The sequence below is a fragment of the Hydra vulgaris genome, chromosome 06, assembly GCF_038396675.1.
Source record: "Hydra vulgaris chromosome 06, alternate assembly HydraT2T_AEP".
NCBI lineage: Eukaryota > Metazoa > Cnidaria > Hydrozoa > Anthoathecata > Hydridae > Hydra > Hydra vulgaris.
In genome coordinates, this window is record NC_088925.1 from 47,838,354 (window position 1) to 47,857,500 (window position 19,147).

Consider the following 19,147-nt stretch of genomic DNA (forward strand, 5'->3'; position numbering starts at 1 on the left):
CTGTTGATGATATTATAATAAATGTTAATAATTCCGATTCTGATCTATTGATTAAAAAAGGAAATAGTTTATGCTTTGCGAATTTGTTGTAAATATTTTTTAAAAAAATTATTTTTACTTATTAAAATGGAGTTTAATTGCTAAAAGCTGTGTAATAATATTTATTCAGATATACCAAATGCACATAGTGCAAATGATAATAAAACTTTCAATAAAATATATCCAAATCTTCCAAGTGCACTTGACGAAGAAAATAAGAATATTAGTGCACATATATATCGCCTAATATAATATAATCACAATTAGTGAGATTCAAAAATAAATAGAGAGTGAGAGAGAAAAGAGAAATATGTTAAGTAAAAAGTATCATAGAGCTGAAAAAATAGTTTCAGCAATTGTTAATTCATTACTAGCAAGCACTATGATACTTGGAACTATTGGAATTGGATTTTTAGCAACAATAATTGCAGCACCAGTAGCTATTGCATGTGAAGGTGCAGCATTAGGAGCAGGTATTTTATCATTAATAGGAGGGCAAGTTAATAAAAAATTAAATTTAAAAGCAGAAAAGCATGAAAAGATTAGAGTACTTGCTGATTCAAAACTAAATACAACAAGTGACTATATTTCTAAAGCTTTAGTAGATGGAAGTATAGATGACAATGAATTTAAACTAATACTTAGTGAACTTGAAAAATTTAAAGCCATGCTTGAGCAAATTAGAACAAATTCAAAAGTATTTATTAATGAACAAACTAAAGAATCATTAATTAAACAAGGAAGAGATGAAGCAATTAATATACTCAAAAGCAGATTTAGTAAAAATGTAAAAGTCAAAACATAAAACATAAATCGTTTTATGGTGTGTTTTTTTATCTTTATTTGTAAAAAAGCAAAAAGTCTTTTCTAAAAGATCCTGAAAAGAGAGACAAAATTGTTAAAGATTACTTAGATACTAAAAAAAAATACGGCAGAATAATTTATATGAAAAGATGGGTGAAACTAATTTACAGTCAGACTTAGAAAAATTGTACAAGCCATTAATTGATAGTCAAGATGGAAAAAAAGAAAATATATCTAAATTGCAAGATCAAGCTGATAAATTCACACTCACTTTTTCAAATTCTTATCCTGAAGCAAATAGAGAGATAATGATAACTGATTCTAAAAAGCTATTGCCTTTTCATGAAGAAAATAAAGGTATGAGGCTAGGAAAAATTGCAACAGATTATCTAAGAATGTATGCTAATAGTAAAAAATCTACAGATACTACATTTGGAATACATTCTAAAGATGATATATTTTATATTGGAAAAAAACCAATACATATTAATGATGAAGATATAACTATTGATGATGAAACATATTATGGTACTCCTGGTCTTTGGGAGTTGATAGTAAAGTTTAATCCTGAAAAGAATTTATATACTGAAGATGACCTTAAAAAATATCGAAATATATTAATACGAACAGATGGAATTCCTTCTGATGCAAACCCATACAAACCAAAGTCGTCTCGTAGTGGAAAATACAGAGAAATAGTAGCTCCTATTTGGAGAGATATAAATAAGAAGCGTAAATCAAAAGGAAATGGAATTGGAGGAAGAACAGTGATACAAACTATAATTCTTCCTAGCGACCCTGATGAATTAATTGAAAAGCTTGAATTACGTATAGCTGCATTGAAAGCAGGTAACACTGGAGCAGGAAATGAAGCTGATGCAATTTGTGATGAATTATTACGGCAAGGTGTTATGAATAGTGAACAGTATAAAGCAATACAAAATTATTTATCAGTGTATATAAAAAAATATATATAGAACATAAAAATGCTAATTGTTAATAATAAGAGATATATAAAGAAACATACTATTGGAGGAAGTGGTATATTCGAAAGTATAAGAGATCTATTTAAACAAATAAAAGCGTCAAATGTAACAAGAGTATCATCAGCTATGTTGAAGAAGATGCTGTTAATGATTTAGGAAAAACTGCAATAACTGCTGCTAAATCAGCAGGAAAAGAACTTTCAACATCAGCGATAGAAGCTGCTTGAAATGCTGCGGTTGAAAAAGGAAAACAAATAATTGATAAAGCATCTTCAAAAATAGTTTCACAACCTGTTATTAATAAAAAATTTGATGAAATAATTTCAAATTTGGTTGGATCTAATGATCTTATTAATAATGGATCTAATTCTTATGGATCTGAAAGATCTAAAAAAAATAATGCAGATGATATAACAACAAATATAAATAAAATGATGATGGGGTCTGCAATAAGATCAGTAAAAAAATGAAATCAAATGAAAACGCTATAAGAATAGAAGATCTAGTTAAAAAAGGACGCGGCCTTCGACTTGCGTAGTAGACTTGCTAAATTTTTTATATAGTTTTTAAGAATTGTCAATCAAAAAAAAAAATTTTATATTGTATATAAAAAAAAAAAAATGACGACTTCTGAAATATTAAATTTTACAGAAATACCAACTGTGGATAATGGAATTGAAAGAATTGAAGACCATGAATATGAACCAATTAATGATGCAAATCTAAGTAGCGCTGAACAAATAACAATCAACATTGAGCAATAAGATTTGTTCACACTTCCATCTGAAGCTTATCTCTTCTTTGAAGGACAACTTGTTAAAGCTGATGGAACAGCTTATGCACTTACAAATAATAGTACTATGCATTTAATTAGTCAAATATCATACCAATTATCAAGCCAAAATACAGAAACTACTTTTAATCCAGGTCAATCAACTACAATGTTAGGAATGCTTAAATACCCAAATGACTTTCAATTAGCGCAAGGGTTAAATCAATTGAGGTACAAAGATAATACAACAACAGCAGTACTTGCTGATAACCAAGGGTTTGCAACAAGACAAGCATACATAATTCAGAAACCAACTACAAAAGAACCATTTTCATTTTGCGTACCTTTAAGACACTTTTTTGGATTCTGTGACGATTACGACAAAGTTATTTATGGGCTTAAACATACAATAACTCTTGTATAACAAAGTGATGATGACGCAATTTTTAAGCTTGCTGCTGTAACTGCAGGAAAAGTTAATCTTAATAAAATATATTGTATATGCCACATGTGCTACCATCAGATTTAGAAAGGCCTAAACTTTATAAGCAAATCGAATCAAAAGTGACACCTCCAGTAAGTTTTCGAGAGCGTCAGTGTGATACTATAGCTGTTCCAGAAGCTACTTCATTTTCTTGGACATTGAGCGTAAAGACATCTCCTGAAAACCCAAGATACATTAATGTTGGATTTTAAACAAATAAGAGGTTGGACCAAAATGATAATGCTTTAATATTTGATCATTTCGACTTGAAAAATATGTACATTATGCTTAATCAAGAAAGATATCCTGCTGTTGATTATAATTTATCATTCCCAAATCAGCAATGTTCAAGAGTTTATAGAGAAGCAGCTGTGTTTAGTGAAAAATTTTATAGAATTAATGAATTGATCGCACAAAGCAATATAAATCCTTCTGACTATAAAGATTTATAACCACTCTTTGTTTTAATGTTAGCAATCAATCAGAAAGATTAAACTTATCAACAATAGATGTACAAATTAAAGCAACATTTAATTCAGCTGTTCCAGCAGGTACTATGGCATATGCTGTTGTATTTTCTGATAGAATGATAGAATTTCAATCAGACAAAAATAAAATGAATGTCGTTTATTTAATTTTAGTAAATTAAATTTTTGTAAATTAAATTTTTTTGAAAATTAATTAAATTTTTTTCTTTATATAATAAAAGAATGAAATATACAAAGAAAAGTTTAAAAAATTTATTAGAAGAAAATAATATTTCAAAAACATCTGACAATTACGCTACATTGCTAATGATTGCTATAGATAATGGGTTATTAGATAAAGAATCTATTATGGCTGAAGTGAAGGAAGTAAATGAGAAAAGAGCAGTTGGGAGACCTAGAATACATCCAGTGAAGGAAGCAGGGATGCGGAGTCCCAAAAAGGACTCCGGATTTGAAAGTACAAAAAGATTACTTCATCCTAGTTTTTGTTATCCAGGAGCTCTAAAAATATAAATAAGTTTATGGACTATTGATAGGAAAAAAATTAAGATTTTTTGCTTAGAGAAACAATTATTTTTTGAACCCGGAGTCCGTAGGTATAATGGGGGCAAGGACTCCGGGACTTCAGGACTCCGGGCTTAAAAACAATAAGTTTCAAGTCATTATATCTCATGAATTTTTTTCTTATAGCAGATCATAACTCAACAAACATGTTTAGAGCTACTGGACACTACAGACTTGGAAAAAGTAGAGATATAAAGCCGGAGTCCTTTTGGGACTCCGCATCCCTCGAAGGAAGTAAATGAGAAGAATCCAGTTGGGAGACCTAGAAAAAATTGTGAAAAAGAAATAGATCCAAAATATGAAAGATGAAGAACAAGAAAAAACCAATCACTGTTAAATTGACTAACATGGAAACAGGAGAAATTAAAATATATAAATCATTATATAGTGCTATGCGTGAAACTAAGTATGGATGGAGATATCTCGAATTACGTGATGGAAAAGTTGATAATGGATTTAAGATTGAAATATCAAACTCTGAAAAAAATAAAATAAAATTTTGTCATATAAAAAATGGAAAATATACTAGATGAACCTATTCCAGATATAACATCTTCAGAAATTTTAATCCCTGCACCTTTTATATATAGAACATTGAGAATTACAAAAGAGCAGGAGATTGCAAAATATCGAAATATTACTTATCATTGTAGAATACGAGGATGGGGATGTATTTAAAAATCAGAATAAATATAAAAAATATTTACAAAGCACATGTAAATATTTTTAATAAAAGTACGACAAGATTTTTTTATTTTGAAAAATCATTTAAAGAAAATGAAAATTAAAAAAAATATCTTGCTATATAAAAATGGAAAATAAAAAAGTCACAGAATTACAAAAAATCGCAAAAGAGCGAAAAATTAAATATTATAGAATGAAAAAAAGTGAATTATTAGAAGCGTTAGCGCACACACATGTTGAGCGCACACAAACGCAATCTATATCAGTCGAACAGAGAAATATATTAGATGATCTTATTCCAGATATATCATCTTCAACAATTTTGACTCCTACACCTTTTATTGCAACTAATACATCAATATCTCGAAAAGAATCAAATAATTCTATTGCAAATTGGATTATGTCTTTTGTTCCTGATAAAATTAAAAAAACAGCTAATGAAAAGATTGAAGCATTAAAATCTAAAGTAGTAGAGTTGTATAATAAGTTTTATAAAAACCCAATAGAATTTAAATTAAAGAAATCATCTGTTAAAAATAAGGCAAAGCAATTTACAGCTAAAGGGATAGAAGGTTACGATGCTTTATCCTTCATAAATGCTGCAAAAAATAGTGCTATTAAAGTACTAAAAGAAAATAAAAATTTTTAAGTTTATATAGTTCTCTATTGTGAAATGGAGCGTACTGATATTAAAACAGGAGAAACTATAATCACATCTGCTCCAATCAGAACAAATAATCAAGTTGTATTAGAAACAACAGATTTAGATGAGTTTTATGAAATATCAAAGCAGAAAATTTTAGAATCATTATCATTATATCAACAAGCAGGATCAGGTTGGAGATTTGTTTCTGTTGAAAAGATGGATATAAATATTATTGAGTATAATCCTATTAAAGCTAAATCATAATTCCACTTGATAAAAATTTAGCAAATAAAAATGCGATAATTAATATAAAAAATAAAGATAATCAATGTTTTAAGTGGTGTATTGCAAGCAGTGCCGGATTAACCCTTAGGCAAATAAGGCACATGCCTTAAGGCCAGCAAAAAATCCAGGCCACAAAAAATTTATACATAAATTTATATTTATGTCTTATCTTTATTGATGAAATTATTATAATTGTTCCAATTATTATACACATTTTGTTCATATATCAATTTTACGATGTCGAAAATTGTCACTAATTCATTCTTATAAGTGATAATTTTTTTCTTCTAAAATATCGATTTAAAATATTTCGAATAAAATATTCGAAAAGTATTGTGTTTTCTTATATTTTTGAAATTCGATAACATTTGTTTTAAACAGCGGAACTCTTTCGTAAACAATAACAAAGCGTAGTAATAAAATTAATGGTTTTAGCAAATGAATATACTTTTAAATATAACTATTGTTATAAAATTGTAATCCTTTAAATTTATTAGCAGGTTTAAAGAAGAAAAAAGCATCACATTTACTGCAGAAATAACTGGGTATAGCTTTTTTGTTCAACATGCCATGTTTTAAATGTTTCTATCAAAACATATTTGTCACATATTTTATTTATTGTTGATGTTAATATAATAAAGCTCACTAATATAATATTTGGATTAGATCCATGTATCTCAAATATACTGAGTGACTTTCATTTTGGCTTTCACTATCATACATTATTATCTATATATATATATGTATGATTTTTTATCATATATATATAAAACAATATGTTTAATCATTATTATATCACATATCCATTTTACATATTCTAATTAATATTATTTTAATTCATAAATTAGTTCTTGCTATAACATAGAATACGTATATATACTATACATGTAGAACTTCAGTTCTGTGACCTAGGGGTATAAGAAGCAGATTATTAATAAGTCAAACAATCAATACCAGTGAGTAATTTGCATGAATTTTTGAACACCATGCTCCTGAAATAAACAAAAATAAAATCCTTCTCTTATAGGAATCTATAATTTTTAATGAATTATGTTGACGCTGTCATTATTATTGTTAGATTTCTGTTGTAATTATTATTTTTAATTGAACAAAATATCCCATCATCTGAATTCATAATTGGTGTTTATTCTGGTAGTTCAAAATCAAATTCATCAAATGATTTTCTTCTGGTATACTAGTAGTTTGATTTTAAATTATTATTTCGAATATTAAAATCTATATTATATATAGGTTTTGTATGTTCTTATCATGCAGTTCACAAGAAATCAATTTTTAAAATTTTATATCATTTTATGATATGACTTCATGAATCAATTATTTTTAAATCGAATAATTATTCTATTGAATACATAAAAATACGTTTTTAAAGATAACTTTTACGTTTTACTTTTAGATTTATGTCGATACGTAAAGGTGGTTGGGAGCGAGCGAGGGAGTTAGAGAAGAAAATGCATGATGAAGATAAACTGTTAAAGAAAATACCCAAAATCAATTCATTTTTCACTGCCACGAACAAGGTTGATGCTACTGATAATATTACTCTCAATTCCCCACCATCCTCATTAACATCTCAGGTAGGTATTGATCACAAGGAAGAGGCTGCAAAAATTGTATTTGAACTTGGACATACTGAAAAATTTGAAGGCTGAGCTGATACTGGTTCAGGAACCATTCCTAATGATGTTGGGAGTTTTGGTGACATAACAGATCATGTGCGTAACATGTGCATCAGCCTTGGAACAATCCATTTTCGAAACTTGGCAGACAGTTATCCAGAAACAAAGCGGGAATACAGTGGAGTGAATCGCTTCCTAAATTCTAGTGTCTTCAAACGGGTTTTGCCAAATGGTGATATCGTTGATCGTGACTGGCTTGTTTATTCTCCAGCCAAGAAATGTGTCTTCTGCTTTCCCTGCATTCTGTTTTCATCTGACCGGTCACAGTTGTCTGGCTCAGGATTTAAGGATTGAAAGAATATGACACAATACTTAAAATCCCATGAAATTAGTGCAAAGCACATACAATCAGTTCTCACTTTATGTCAAAGAAGTGTTGCTGCTGGGAGAGTTGACGAGCAATTGCACAACAATATATTGGAGCAGCGCAATTACTGGAGAAATGTCCTGTCACGCTGTGTTGTAACTATTACTTTTCTTTGTGAGAGAGGTCTCCCTCTTCGAGGTAGCAATGAAGTTGTTGGCTCCAGAGAAAATGGGAATTATTTGGGCATCTTGGAGCTGATTGGTCAATTTGATCCATTTTTGTCCCAGCATATCTGTACTCATGGCAATCGTGGACGCGGTCACACATCATGTTTATCAAAAACAATCTGTGAAGAATTAATTGCAATGGTGGGTAAACAGGTTATGGGTTTCATAAAGGATGAGATTTCAAAGTCACGTTATTTTTCAGTTTCAGTAGATTCCACTCCTGATATTACCCATTGTGACCAGCTGACCATCATTCTTCGTTATATTAATATGGTGGATTACCAGCCTGTGGAGCGTTTTTTGACATTTATCAATATATCCAGTCACACAGGGCAGAATCTTGCTGACACACTGCTTCAGTACTTGTCAGATCAAGACATCGACTACAAAAATTGCCGTGGTCAGACATATGATAATGCCAGCAATATGTCTGGTAAATATATTGGCATGCAACAAATCCTGAAAAACAAAAACAGTTTAGTGGACTACATTCCTTGTGCTGCCCACTCATTGAACCTAGTTGGCCAGTCAGCTGTGGATTGTTGCGTTGAAGCAGTTTCATTTTTTAACATATTGAATCGCCTGTATACTTTCTTTGTAGCATCAACACATCGTTGGGATGTCATGATGACCCATGTTAAAAACCAATCAGAATGTCTTGTTCCAAAATACCCATCAGATGCTCGGTGGTCTGCTCGAGCTGATGCTGCAAATGCAGTGTTCAAGGGGTACCACCAAAAACAAAGTGCTCTTCAGGAGATCTCAGGGGATTGTAATCAGAATGGTAGCACAAGGAATGAAGCGGGTTCATTGGCCAAACACATGGATACTATTAAAGTTGCCCTGTTGTGTGAACTTTGGAATGACATTCTGCAGAGGTTCAACATTAATAGCAAGTTATTGCAAAGTTCTACAATCGAATTAACTCCAGCTATTGATCTGCTGAAGAGCTTGCATATATTTTTGGATGAATGCCGAGAGAAGTTTGATGATTATAATCAGAAGGCAGGTGATCGCTGTGGCAACAGCACATATAAATCTGAAAGTCGAAGATTACCAAAGCGTAAGAGACAAATCAATGATGGAGATGCCGCAGATGCTATGGAAGGGATGTCAAGCCAGCAAAACTTCAATGTCAATACCTTCTATGTCATCATCGATCAGCTGAAAAATGCATTAAAGAAACGCATTAAAACTTACTCAATTGTGCTGCAGAGATTTGGAGTTCTGACTGAGTTTGACTCCATGACCGATGAAGATATTGACATTGCTGTTAAAGGAATGGTTACTGTGTACTCGAAAGACCTTTGTTCTGATTTTCCAACAGAATTTCGACAATTTATGTGGTGGTATAAAGAACAGAGAAACTATGAAGAAGGATCAAGTGCACAGAATCAAGTTGATTCAAGAGCTCAGAAGATGTTTAAAATGCTGCACAATTCTGATGTATATCAAGCATTTCCAAATACTGAAATAGCACTCCGGATCTACTTATGTCTGATGTCAACCAATTGTTCAGGAGAACGTTCGTTTTCTCAATTGAAAAGAATTAAAGATGCAAAACGATCAACAATGGCTCAATGGCGTCTTTCTGTACTTTCACTTCTGTGCATTGAAAGTGATTTGCTCAACAAGGTCAACTTCAAAGAACTAATTGACAAATTTGCAGTTATAAAAGCGCGAAAATTTTAAATTATGTAGTTTTTGCCTAATAAATATTCTTTTTTAAATTTTACTTTTCTTCTTTTTGTGGGAAAGTCCGTATTATCTGTATTTTCAGGCCACTTATTAAAATGTGCCTTAGGGCCAACAAAGCCTTAATCCGGCACTGATTGCAAGAGCATTAAATCCAACAGATAATAATCCTCATAGAGTAGATAAGGAGCTTAAAAATCAAGCAGAAAATATAAACTGCGATAAAATAGAAGTTCCAGTATCGTTAAATCAAATCACACAGTTTGAGAAGAACAATACAGATATCAGTGTCAATGTATATGGTTATGAAAATTCAGAAATTCATATTTTGCGCGTATCAAAGAATAATGGTCGCAAACATTTAATAGATTTACTATTAATCTCAAATGGTGAAACTAATTCTTATGGATCCTAAGGATCTAATCATTACTGTTTAATAAAAAATTTAAGCAGATTACTTTCATCACAAACATCTAATAAACATTGCAAAAAACACTATTGTAGAAATTGTTTGTTAGGATTTAATTCAGAAGAATCTTTATCTAATCATAAATCGTATTGTGAAACACATGATTCAGTACGTATCAAACTTCCACCACCAAATTCAACAATGCAATTTACTAATTACAATAAATCAATGAGAGTTCCGTTTGTAGTATATGCTGACTTTGATAGTTTTATCAAACAAATTGACACTTATGAACCAAATCCGAATGAATCTTATACTAAACAATATCAGAAACATATTCCAAGTTCATTCTGTTATTATATTAAATGTTTTGATGAAAGTTTTTATCAAAGCAGTCCAGTCACATTTACTGCAAGTAGTGAAACAGCTGTTGCACAAGTTTTTGTTGATAGCTTAGAAGAAGATATTAGGAAAATTTGTGATATGATTAAATTTCCAAAAAAGATGCTATTTACTACTGAAAACAAGCATGATTTTAATGCAGCAATATCATGTCACATTTGTGGAAAAGATCTTGAAAATGCTAAAGTACGTGACCATTGTCATATTACTGGAAAATATAGAGGTGCAGCTTATCAAAATTGTAATTTAAATTATAAAATTCCAAAATTCTTTCCAGTACTATTTATCTGGCTATGATTCTCACTTATTTATAAAGAAATTATCAGGAGGAAAATTGAGTTGTATACCTGTTAAATACGTTGTATACACGGTTACATAAAAATGAACATTAAGAATATTTTTCGTAGTAAAATCTCTTTGTTATAATTAGCACTTAAAATATATATACATATATCAGTTCTGGAAAAACGCCATCTTGCTTTTAACACGTTTTTCCGCTGATGTATCGTGACGTATTCAGAAAATGTTTTATCTTAAGAAATGTTGCGTTACAATAGGGCCGCAAACACAACACCTCCACCAATAAGTTTTTTTCATTCACTATCCCGGAACCGTACTGGCCTCTGTCGGAGTCGCCCTGACCTGCGTGATTCCACTGGCGCAATACTCGATTCCAACACGGTGGAATGTTTGCTAGCCCCGTTCTCTTCTGTGTAACTTTGCACGGCATTGCTGGCTATTAGGTATACTGGTAGTTGAGGGTTAGTGCTTTCAGGAAACGTAATTACGGGATTCGAATCGTATTCCGGTAAATCGGAAAATCGCAGCCTTATTTGATCAATGTGTCGATGAACGACTACGTCGTCAGTTAGGATTTCAAAATTGACTGGTCCCTTCTGTTTTATAATCTGTCCCGGTTTCCACTTCGGACCACTTCCAAAATTCTTTACCATCACATTGTCTCCACAGTTGGATTGCCTCAAGTGTGTTTTCCTGTTCCCAAGCCTTTCTGCTCTTTCTTGCTTTTCTTCCACTCTGCTTTTTGGATCTAGTTTTAGACTCTGAAGCGCACTACGTAATTTTCTCTTTATTAAAAGCTCTGCCGGTGATATTCCGGTGGTCGAATGAGGAGTGATTCGGTATGAAAACAAGAATCGATTCACCGTAGTTTCAATAGAATTGCCTTGTCGAGCGGTCAACTTTTTCATCACTTCCTTGAATGTTTCCACCGTGCGCTTGGCCTGCCCGTTCGACGAAGGGTGATACGGGGCTGTAAAGATATGTCTTATTGAATTTCTTTTGACAAATTCAGCAAATAAAGCACTGCTAAACGAAGTTCCGTTATCACTAACAATTACTTTGGGAATCCCATGAACCGCAAATATACTTCTCAATTGCTCAATGGTGTTTTCGGATTTGGCATTTTTTATCACTATTGCCTCGATCCATTTTGAATAAGCATCGCATACGATTAAAAACATGTGTCCTAAAAATGGACCTGCATAATCAAGGTGTATTCTACTCCAGGGTTTACTTGGATACTCCCAATGGTGTATTGGTGCACTTTCAGGGCTTCTTTGATGCATTACACACAACCGGCATTGGTGTACCGTTTCCTCAATCGATTTGTCCATATTGGGCCACCACACGTAACTCCTCGCTAACGCTTTCATGCGTACCACACCCGGATGTGCAACTCTTTTAATATCATCTCCTGTAACGATGCGGGTATTACAACCCGGTTTCCCCACATTAGAATTCCTCCTTTGACTCCTAACTCATATTTTCTAGCTACAAAAGGTTTAAATCCTGTTTCATTAGGAAATTGCAATCCACTAAGGACACCATCTAACACTCGACTTAAGATCGGGTCTTGTGCCGAATTTATTTTGACATCTTTGGCTGAGACTGGTGTGCTGGATAGCTCTATCATTAAAATTATATTCTCTGCGACTGATGACTCAGTGTTTTTAATCGGCAATCTGCTCATGCAGTCTGCATTTCCATGTGTAGCCCCACTACGGTATTTCAAACAATAGTTGTAAGCAGAAAGGGTTAACGTTCAACGCTGAATCCTTGCAGCGGTCATGGCTGGAATAGGCTTTCCTTCTGCCAATAAACCCAACAAAGGCTTGTGATCTGTCACTAAAGTAAAATGTCTCCCATATAAATACTGATGTAATTTCTTTACGGCAAATATAATAGATAATGCTTCTTTCGTTCTGCTGTGGATAAACGCTATCCACAGCAGAACGAAATTATTTGAGAATAATTTCGTTCTGCTGTGGATAGCGTTCTGGATATGTAAGTAATCGATCTTTCACTTCCCTCAGATGTGATGTGTGCCAGCACTGCTCCGATTCCATAAGGTGATGCGTCACAAGACAAGATTAGCTCCTTTTTTGGATCGTAATGTATCAATAATTTAGGCGAACATAATTCCGCTTTGGCACTGTCAAACGCTGTCCGTTCTTTCATGCCCCACAACCAAGGAATGCCTTTTCTGAGAAGCCTATGGAGTGGCTCCACGATTGTTGCTAGGTTTGGTAAATGTCTGTGGTAATAGTTGATCATGTCAAGAAACGATTTTACCTGGGTAGTGTCTTTAGGTTCAGGAGCATTCCTGATTGCGTTAAGTTTGTCCTCCAGCGGTACTACCCCATCCTTTGTTAATTTAAAACCTAGATATTCAACTTCGGGTGACATGAATACACATTTATTTTCCTTTAACTTTAGTCCTGCATTTTCTAGAATATGCAAAACCCTTTCAATGTTTTTTAAATGCTCCTCATCCGACCGGCCTGACACTAAAATGCCATCAACTCGAACTTTGGTAAATGGCAAGTTGCCAATTAGCTTCTCAATTTCTCGTTGAAAAATTCCAGATGCTGAGTGCACCCCAAACTGTAATCGTGTAGGTTCAAATAGACCTCGATGAGTGTTGACTGTCAATAACTCACAGGAACTTTTATCAAGAAGTAATTGTTGATAGGCAAATGCTAAGTCCAGTTTGGTGAATTTTTGTCCGCAGGCCAAAGTTGCAAATAAATCTTCTGTCCTTGGTCGGGGATAAAATTCGCATATTGCTGCCTGATTTACAGTCTGTTTAGTCTCCACATAATCAAATGGTGCCGTCTTTTTTTTAGGACGGATACGATTGGAGCTGCCCAATGGGAATGACTTACTGGTCTATAGATTTTTTTAATTTTTCTCAGCCAGTTTCAGCTAATCAATGAAGGTCCTCTACCTGGAATGATTATTAAAGTTAACACATTAGTCTGCCTATTTATTTTGACAGAAAGCTCAACTTTCCCTTCTGGTGATACTACTTCCCCAGTGAATGTCCGCAAAAAAGATTTGGTTGGATAAGCTCCCTTGCTTGTGAGTCCCTTCTTTTGCAAGCTTGTAAATGTTTCTAGACTCATTACTGACACAGATGCTCAAGTGTCGAGTTCCATTTGTGTACAAATACCTTCAATTTCCACGTCAATCATAATTGGTTTCCTTATATTTGACTTGTTTTGAATGCGATATAGCTCTTCTTCATTTTGATTTTCATTAATCTCGTCTATCTTGTGTTGGGTTGTTGTATTTTTAGACACCCTTTTCTTTTTACAACAACTCCTTGTAGTGTGTCCCTTGTTGTGGCAAAAAAAACACTCCTGATCTTTGAAAAAACATGTCTCTGGATTATGTTTGCCTCCGCAACGAAAACATTCACATTCATAATGCCTTTCTGATTTGATTTCAACTTTATTGATTGCTGCTGGGCTGGTAATGTTTTGATGGCATTGAATTATTGCTGCTTGATTTGCTGCTGCTTCCATAGTTAGTATAATGTCTAATGTTTTTTGTAAAGAAAGGTTAGATCCTTCACTTAGTAGTCTCCTCTGAACTCGAGAGTCATTAATCCCACACACTTTTCTGTCTCGTAGCATTTCATCCAGTATATTTTGATAAGCACAATGGGTGGTCAAAGCTCTGAGATCAGCAATAAATGTTGCTACTGATTCACTAGTGTCTCTATTTGCTTGAATTGAATTTGAAACGTTCGGCTATTGGATTTGGGGTTGGGCTCTTGTGGTTGCTCATCAACCTGCATAACTCAGTGTACAATCTATCGCTCGTTTTTCCCGGTGCTACCAAAGACTTGAACAACTTCTATGTCACGTGCCCACATGAACTCAAAAGGATAGCTCTTTGTTGCTCCTCATTAATAATGTCGTTAGCAATAAAGAAAAAATCTAGTCTTTCGACATAATTGTCCCAATCCTCATCTGAGTTGAATTCTGATAAATTTCCGAAATGCGAAGCCATCACGTTTAACAATTTGTACTACTCATAATAATAACCATATTAACACCATAAAATAAAATCACCAATAATTAAACCACTAAGTAATGCAATAAATTTATCTTCGTCGCCAATTTTAAATACGTTGTATACGAATACATAAAAATGAACACTAAGAATATTTTTCGTAGTAAAATCTCTTTGTTATAATTAGCACTTAAAATATATATACATATATCAGTTCTGGAAAAACGCCATCTTGCTTTTAGCACGTTTTTCCGCTGATGTATCGTGACGTAGGGTACTTACGCCAATTACTGGCCACATTTTTACAAGTAACACCCGTTACAGAAAAATACTTAAATATATGTTACATACCATATATAAAATTTTAGAAAATTAAAAGCTCTGACAGTTTAAGTAAAAATTATTGTGATTATAAATAACATAAAATTATATATAACCCAGATATTAAAGGTAAACAATTTTACCAAATACTGGCCATCTTAACCATTTATTGGCCGTTGGCTGTATTTGATTGAATAGGGCATTGTAGTTGATTTATTATCATAAAATTAAAAAAAAATAAAAAGCACATTATAAAATCAAGATAACTTGTTCAATTAAATTATTTATACACTCATTAAGATGAATTGATAAGAACAAAAATACCTAAAAAAATTTTCTTTTAAAATATCTTTTTTCACCTTCTTATAAAATATCATCTTTTTTCACCTTCGTCAATTTCTTCAAGTTTGATATAACATCTAGCTTTTTTTTTGCAAAATCTTTTGTTTTTCAACTTTTCTATTTTCAATAGCTACCTTTGAAGCCCTATCTTCAAGCTTTGCATTATAAGCCTCCTCTGAGGTCACAACAAAAAACTTTAAATTAGAGTTTTTTGAGTTTTTTGTTTGTTTGTTTAATTTGTGGAGAAGGATATGTAAGAACATCTGAATCTTTGTCTGATGAACAAGATAAATTAGCAAATGGAAATGGAAGATCTGTTAATATTTTGCAAAAAAAAAATTTTTATCATTTGAATCTAATGTTGACTCAATTACTTTTACTTCTTCAAGACATATATCAGTATTAATATTCAAACACAGAGTATTGTCTTGAACAGAAAAATCAATAAATTCATTGTCTTGTACCGGTTTGATTCTTGCATAGCTGTGTTCTGTAACAATATTTGAATATTGCACAGCATTATCTTGAATTAAAAAATCAATAAACTCATTTTCTTCTTCTGGTTTGGTAGAAGGCAGCGAGTTAATTGCAAAGCTGTTTTCTGATAGATCAGACAATAATGGAAGGTTGTTTAATGTTGAAATGTTGCATACATTTTGACCTGGGACAGCATCTGAAATTTTACTATATAAAATGTTTGGGATATATGCCTCTTTAGGAATAGCATCTGGATTAAAGGAATAAATTCCACAAGTTCTAAATCCTGAGCGTATATTTGTGTCAGTCATAGCATATTACCACACTTTTGAAAATAAACCGCAAAAATTAGAATGTGAAACTACTACACCTGGGTAGTCATTCATCATTGTTTGACATTCCTCAGAATAGGCAGCTTTCAGTGACTTAAAAACTGTTCTGTCACAAGGCTGCAACCAGTTGCTGGTGTGAGCTGGAAGCTCAACAATTTCAATTTGGTATACGATAGCCAGCTCAATCATTTCAACAAAATTGTGTGAGTCATGTCCATCTAGGAATAAAATCTGTGGTCTTGCTGAGCCAATATTTGGAAGAAATGTTTTCTTAAACCATAACTCCGTAATACCTCGTTTTGTCCAGCCCTTTTCAGACACACTCCATGTTGCTCCTCTTGGAGCATTTTCGGTATCAAAACCATAAAGAGTTTGTACAGTTTTTCCTTTCCCTATTATATGAGGTGGTATGACTTGACCAGCTGCATTTACGCAACATATAACAGTAACTGTTTTCTTGTTGCCACTTGTTCGACTCTGAATATATTTTGAGCCTTTCCTGGCAACAACACGTCTAGGTTTATGCTCTAGTTGCATCCCTGTTTCATCCATGTTCCACATACATTCTGGTTTGTCCTGTAAATTCTTACTTTGAATCAGAACTTCTAAAGAAGTAAAATATTTGGAAACCTTTATCCTATCTATACACATGTGTCGTATTGAAGCTGTAGCTTCTGGACAATGAAGACTAACACAACTGTGTCTCTTTTTAAGTAGTTGCCACCACTTTTCACTCGGTCGACCATTTTTAAAACTTATGTTATGTTTTTTAGCAAACTTAGCTTAAATGTTTTTTTCCCAAAACCGATTCCCATTTGGGCACGATTGCCAGTATAATCAATTAGTTTTTCTTCAAGGCACCTAGCATTGGCTTTTTCCCTGGTTTTGCTCCTATTTTGGACTTTCCAGAGATTATGGTTTGTCGATTGCGGAACTTTATATGATACACTTGCTTTCTGTTGAGACATACCTGATGCAACTGCATGTACTGCTAGTTTCATGTTATTCTCAGTCCATAGCATGCGTCTTTTTATTATCCTTGTTAAAAAAACTGGTTTCATGGTTTCATATAATATTATTATCTATTAAAAATAAAAAAATAAAAACATACATTCATAAAATACATTTAGGAAAATCATATATTTACTTTAATGGTGTATTTTTATTGAATCAATATTATCAGAACATAATTAACTATAATTATAATTAACTAAAACTTGCTGAGTTCATTCTACTTTTAAAGTAAGTTAAAGTTTAAAATGATTTTAAAACTAACTTTAAAATGATTGAGCATTTTACTTTTAAAGTAAAATGCTCAATCATTTAAAATTTATTTATTTAAACTTTAAAAGTAGAACTAACTCAGAAAGTAACTTTAAAAGTAGAATGAACTCAGAAAATCAGAAATTATTTTAAATGTGGATTTTGTTAATATCTTAACTTAACTTTTCTCACACATGAATAATAACTAAGTGTGAGAAAATCCTATATAAAAATATGAAACTAAAAAATTTTATACCTGATACCATTTATTGGCCATGGCCAGTAAATGGATTAATTAACCGGCCAGTAAATGGTTTATTAGAAAAGGATTAATCTAATTCAGTTAAAACATTATATGTGAAACATATAATGTTTTAACTGAATTAAATACTTTTGTTTCAAAGTGTACATGAGATATTTATCTTTCATTTCCTTCCTGAATGGACTGGCACAAATACTTGCAACGCACAAAAAAAAGACTCTAAAGTATGAATTTAAGAAAACAAAGCGTAAAATTGTTACATTTTTATAAGGTTTTTAACATTTAGTTTTAGCGACTAAAACCTTCTAGAACTTTCCTGGAATTGCGATATTTACAAAACTTTAATGAAGTCATTGACTTTAAATAATTATATAGGACAAGTTGTATCAATGTAGTTTTTTATGAGAAAAGCTTTTAAAAGTGGCCAGTAAATGGTTAATGGCCATTAATTGGCGTATTTACCCTATTCAGAAAATGTTTTATCTTAAGAAATGTTGCGTTACAATAGGGCCGCAAACACAACAATACCAAACAATGAAGAAAAGTATATTAGCTTTTCTAGAGAAATTAAAATTGATGAGTATATTAAAGAAAGTAAAAAAGTTAAAGTTAAGCGTGAACTTCGTTTCTTAGATAGTTATAGATTTATGCCTTCTAGTTTAGATGCTTTATCAAAGAATTTAGCAAAAGACCAGTGCAAAAATATCGGAAAGTTATATTCAGATAAAAAACTAGATTTGTTACTAAGAAAAGGTGTATACCCATATGATTGGGTTGATTCTATTATTAGATTTAATGAGACACAATTACCACCAAAAGAATCATTCTTTTCAAAATTAAACGATGAAGATATAAGTGATGATGATTACTCACATGCACAAAATGTATGGAATGAGTTTAATTGCAAAACATTTAGAGATTATTATGACTTGTACAATGTTTCAGATGTGCTTTTACTAGCTGACGTCTTTGAAAATTTTAGAGATGTTTGTATGAATTGTTATAAATTAGATCCTGCTTGGCATTATACATCACCAGGATTAGCTTAGGATGCAGCATTGAAGAAAACAAAAATAAAATTAGAATTGCTTAGTGATTACAATATGATACTAATGATAAAGAAAGGTATAAGAGGTGGAATTAGTATGATATCAAATAGGTTAGGAACATCTAATAATAAGTACATGGATAACGAATATGACAAAAGCAAAGAATCAACATTCATACAATATCTAGACGCTAATAATTTATATGGATGGGCAATGAGTAAACCACTTCCAACACATGGTTTTAAATGGATGGATGAAAATGAAATAGAAAACTAGTATAAATGGAAATCAA

At 32.1% G+C, this 19,147-nt stretch overlaps 2 protein-coding genes across 2 annotated transcripts; one reads left to right on the plus strand and one right to left on the minus strand.

Moving 5' to 3' along the window:
• Positions 1-992: 992 nt before the first annotated feature.
• On the plus strand, positions 993-2,056 carry LOC136081457 (uncharacterized). The gene is made up of 2 exons (XM_065798771.1): positions 993-1,768; positions 1,927-2,056. Exons 1-2 carry the CDS (start codon positions 993-995, stop codon positions 2,054-2,056), a joined length of 906 nt encoding a protein of 301 aa, XP_065654843.1.
• Positions 2,057-16,266: 14,210 nt separating this feature from the next.
• LOC136081458 (uncharacterized) lies at positions 16,267-16,833 on the minus strand. Its single transcript, XM_065798772.1, has one exon. It carries the CDS (start codon positions 16,831-16,833, stop codon positions 16,267-16,269), a length of 567 nt encoding a protein of 188 aa, XP_065654844.1.
• Between the last annotated feature and the right edge of the window lie 2,314 nt (positions 16,834-19,147).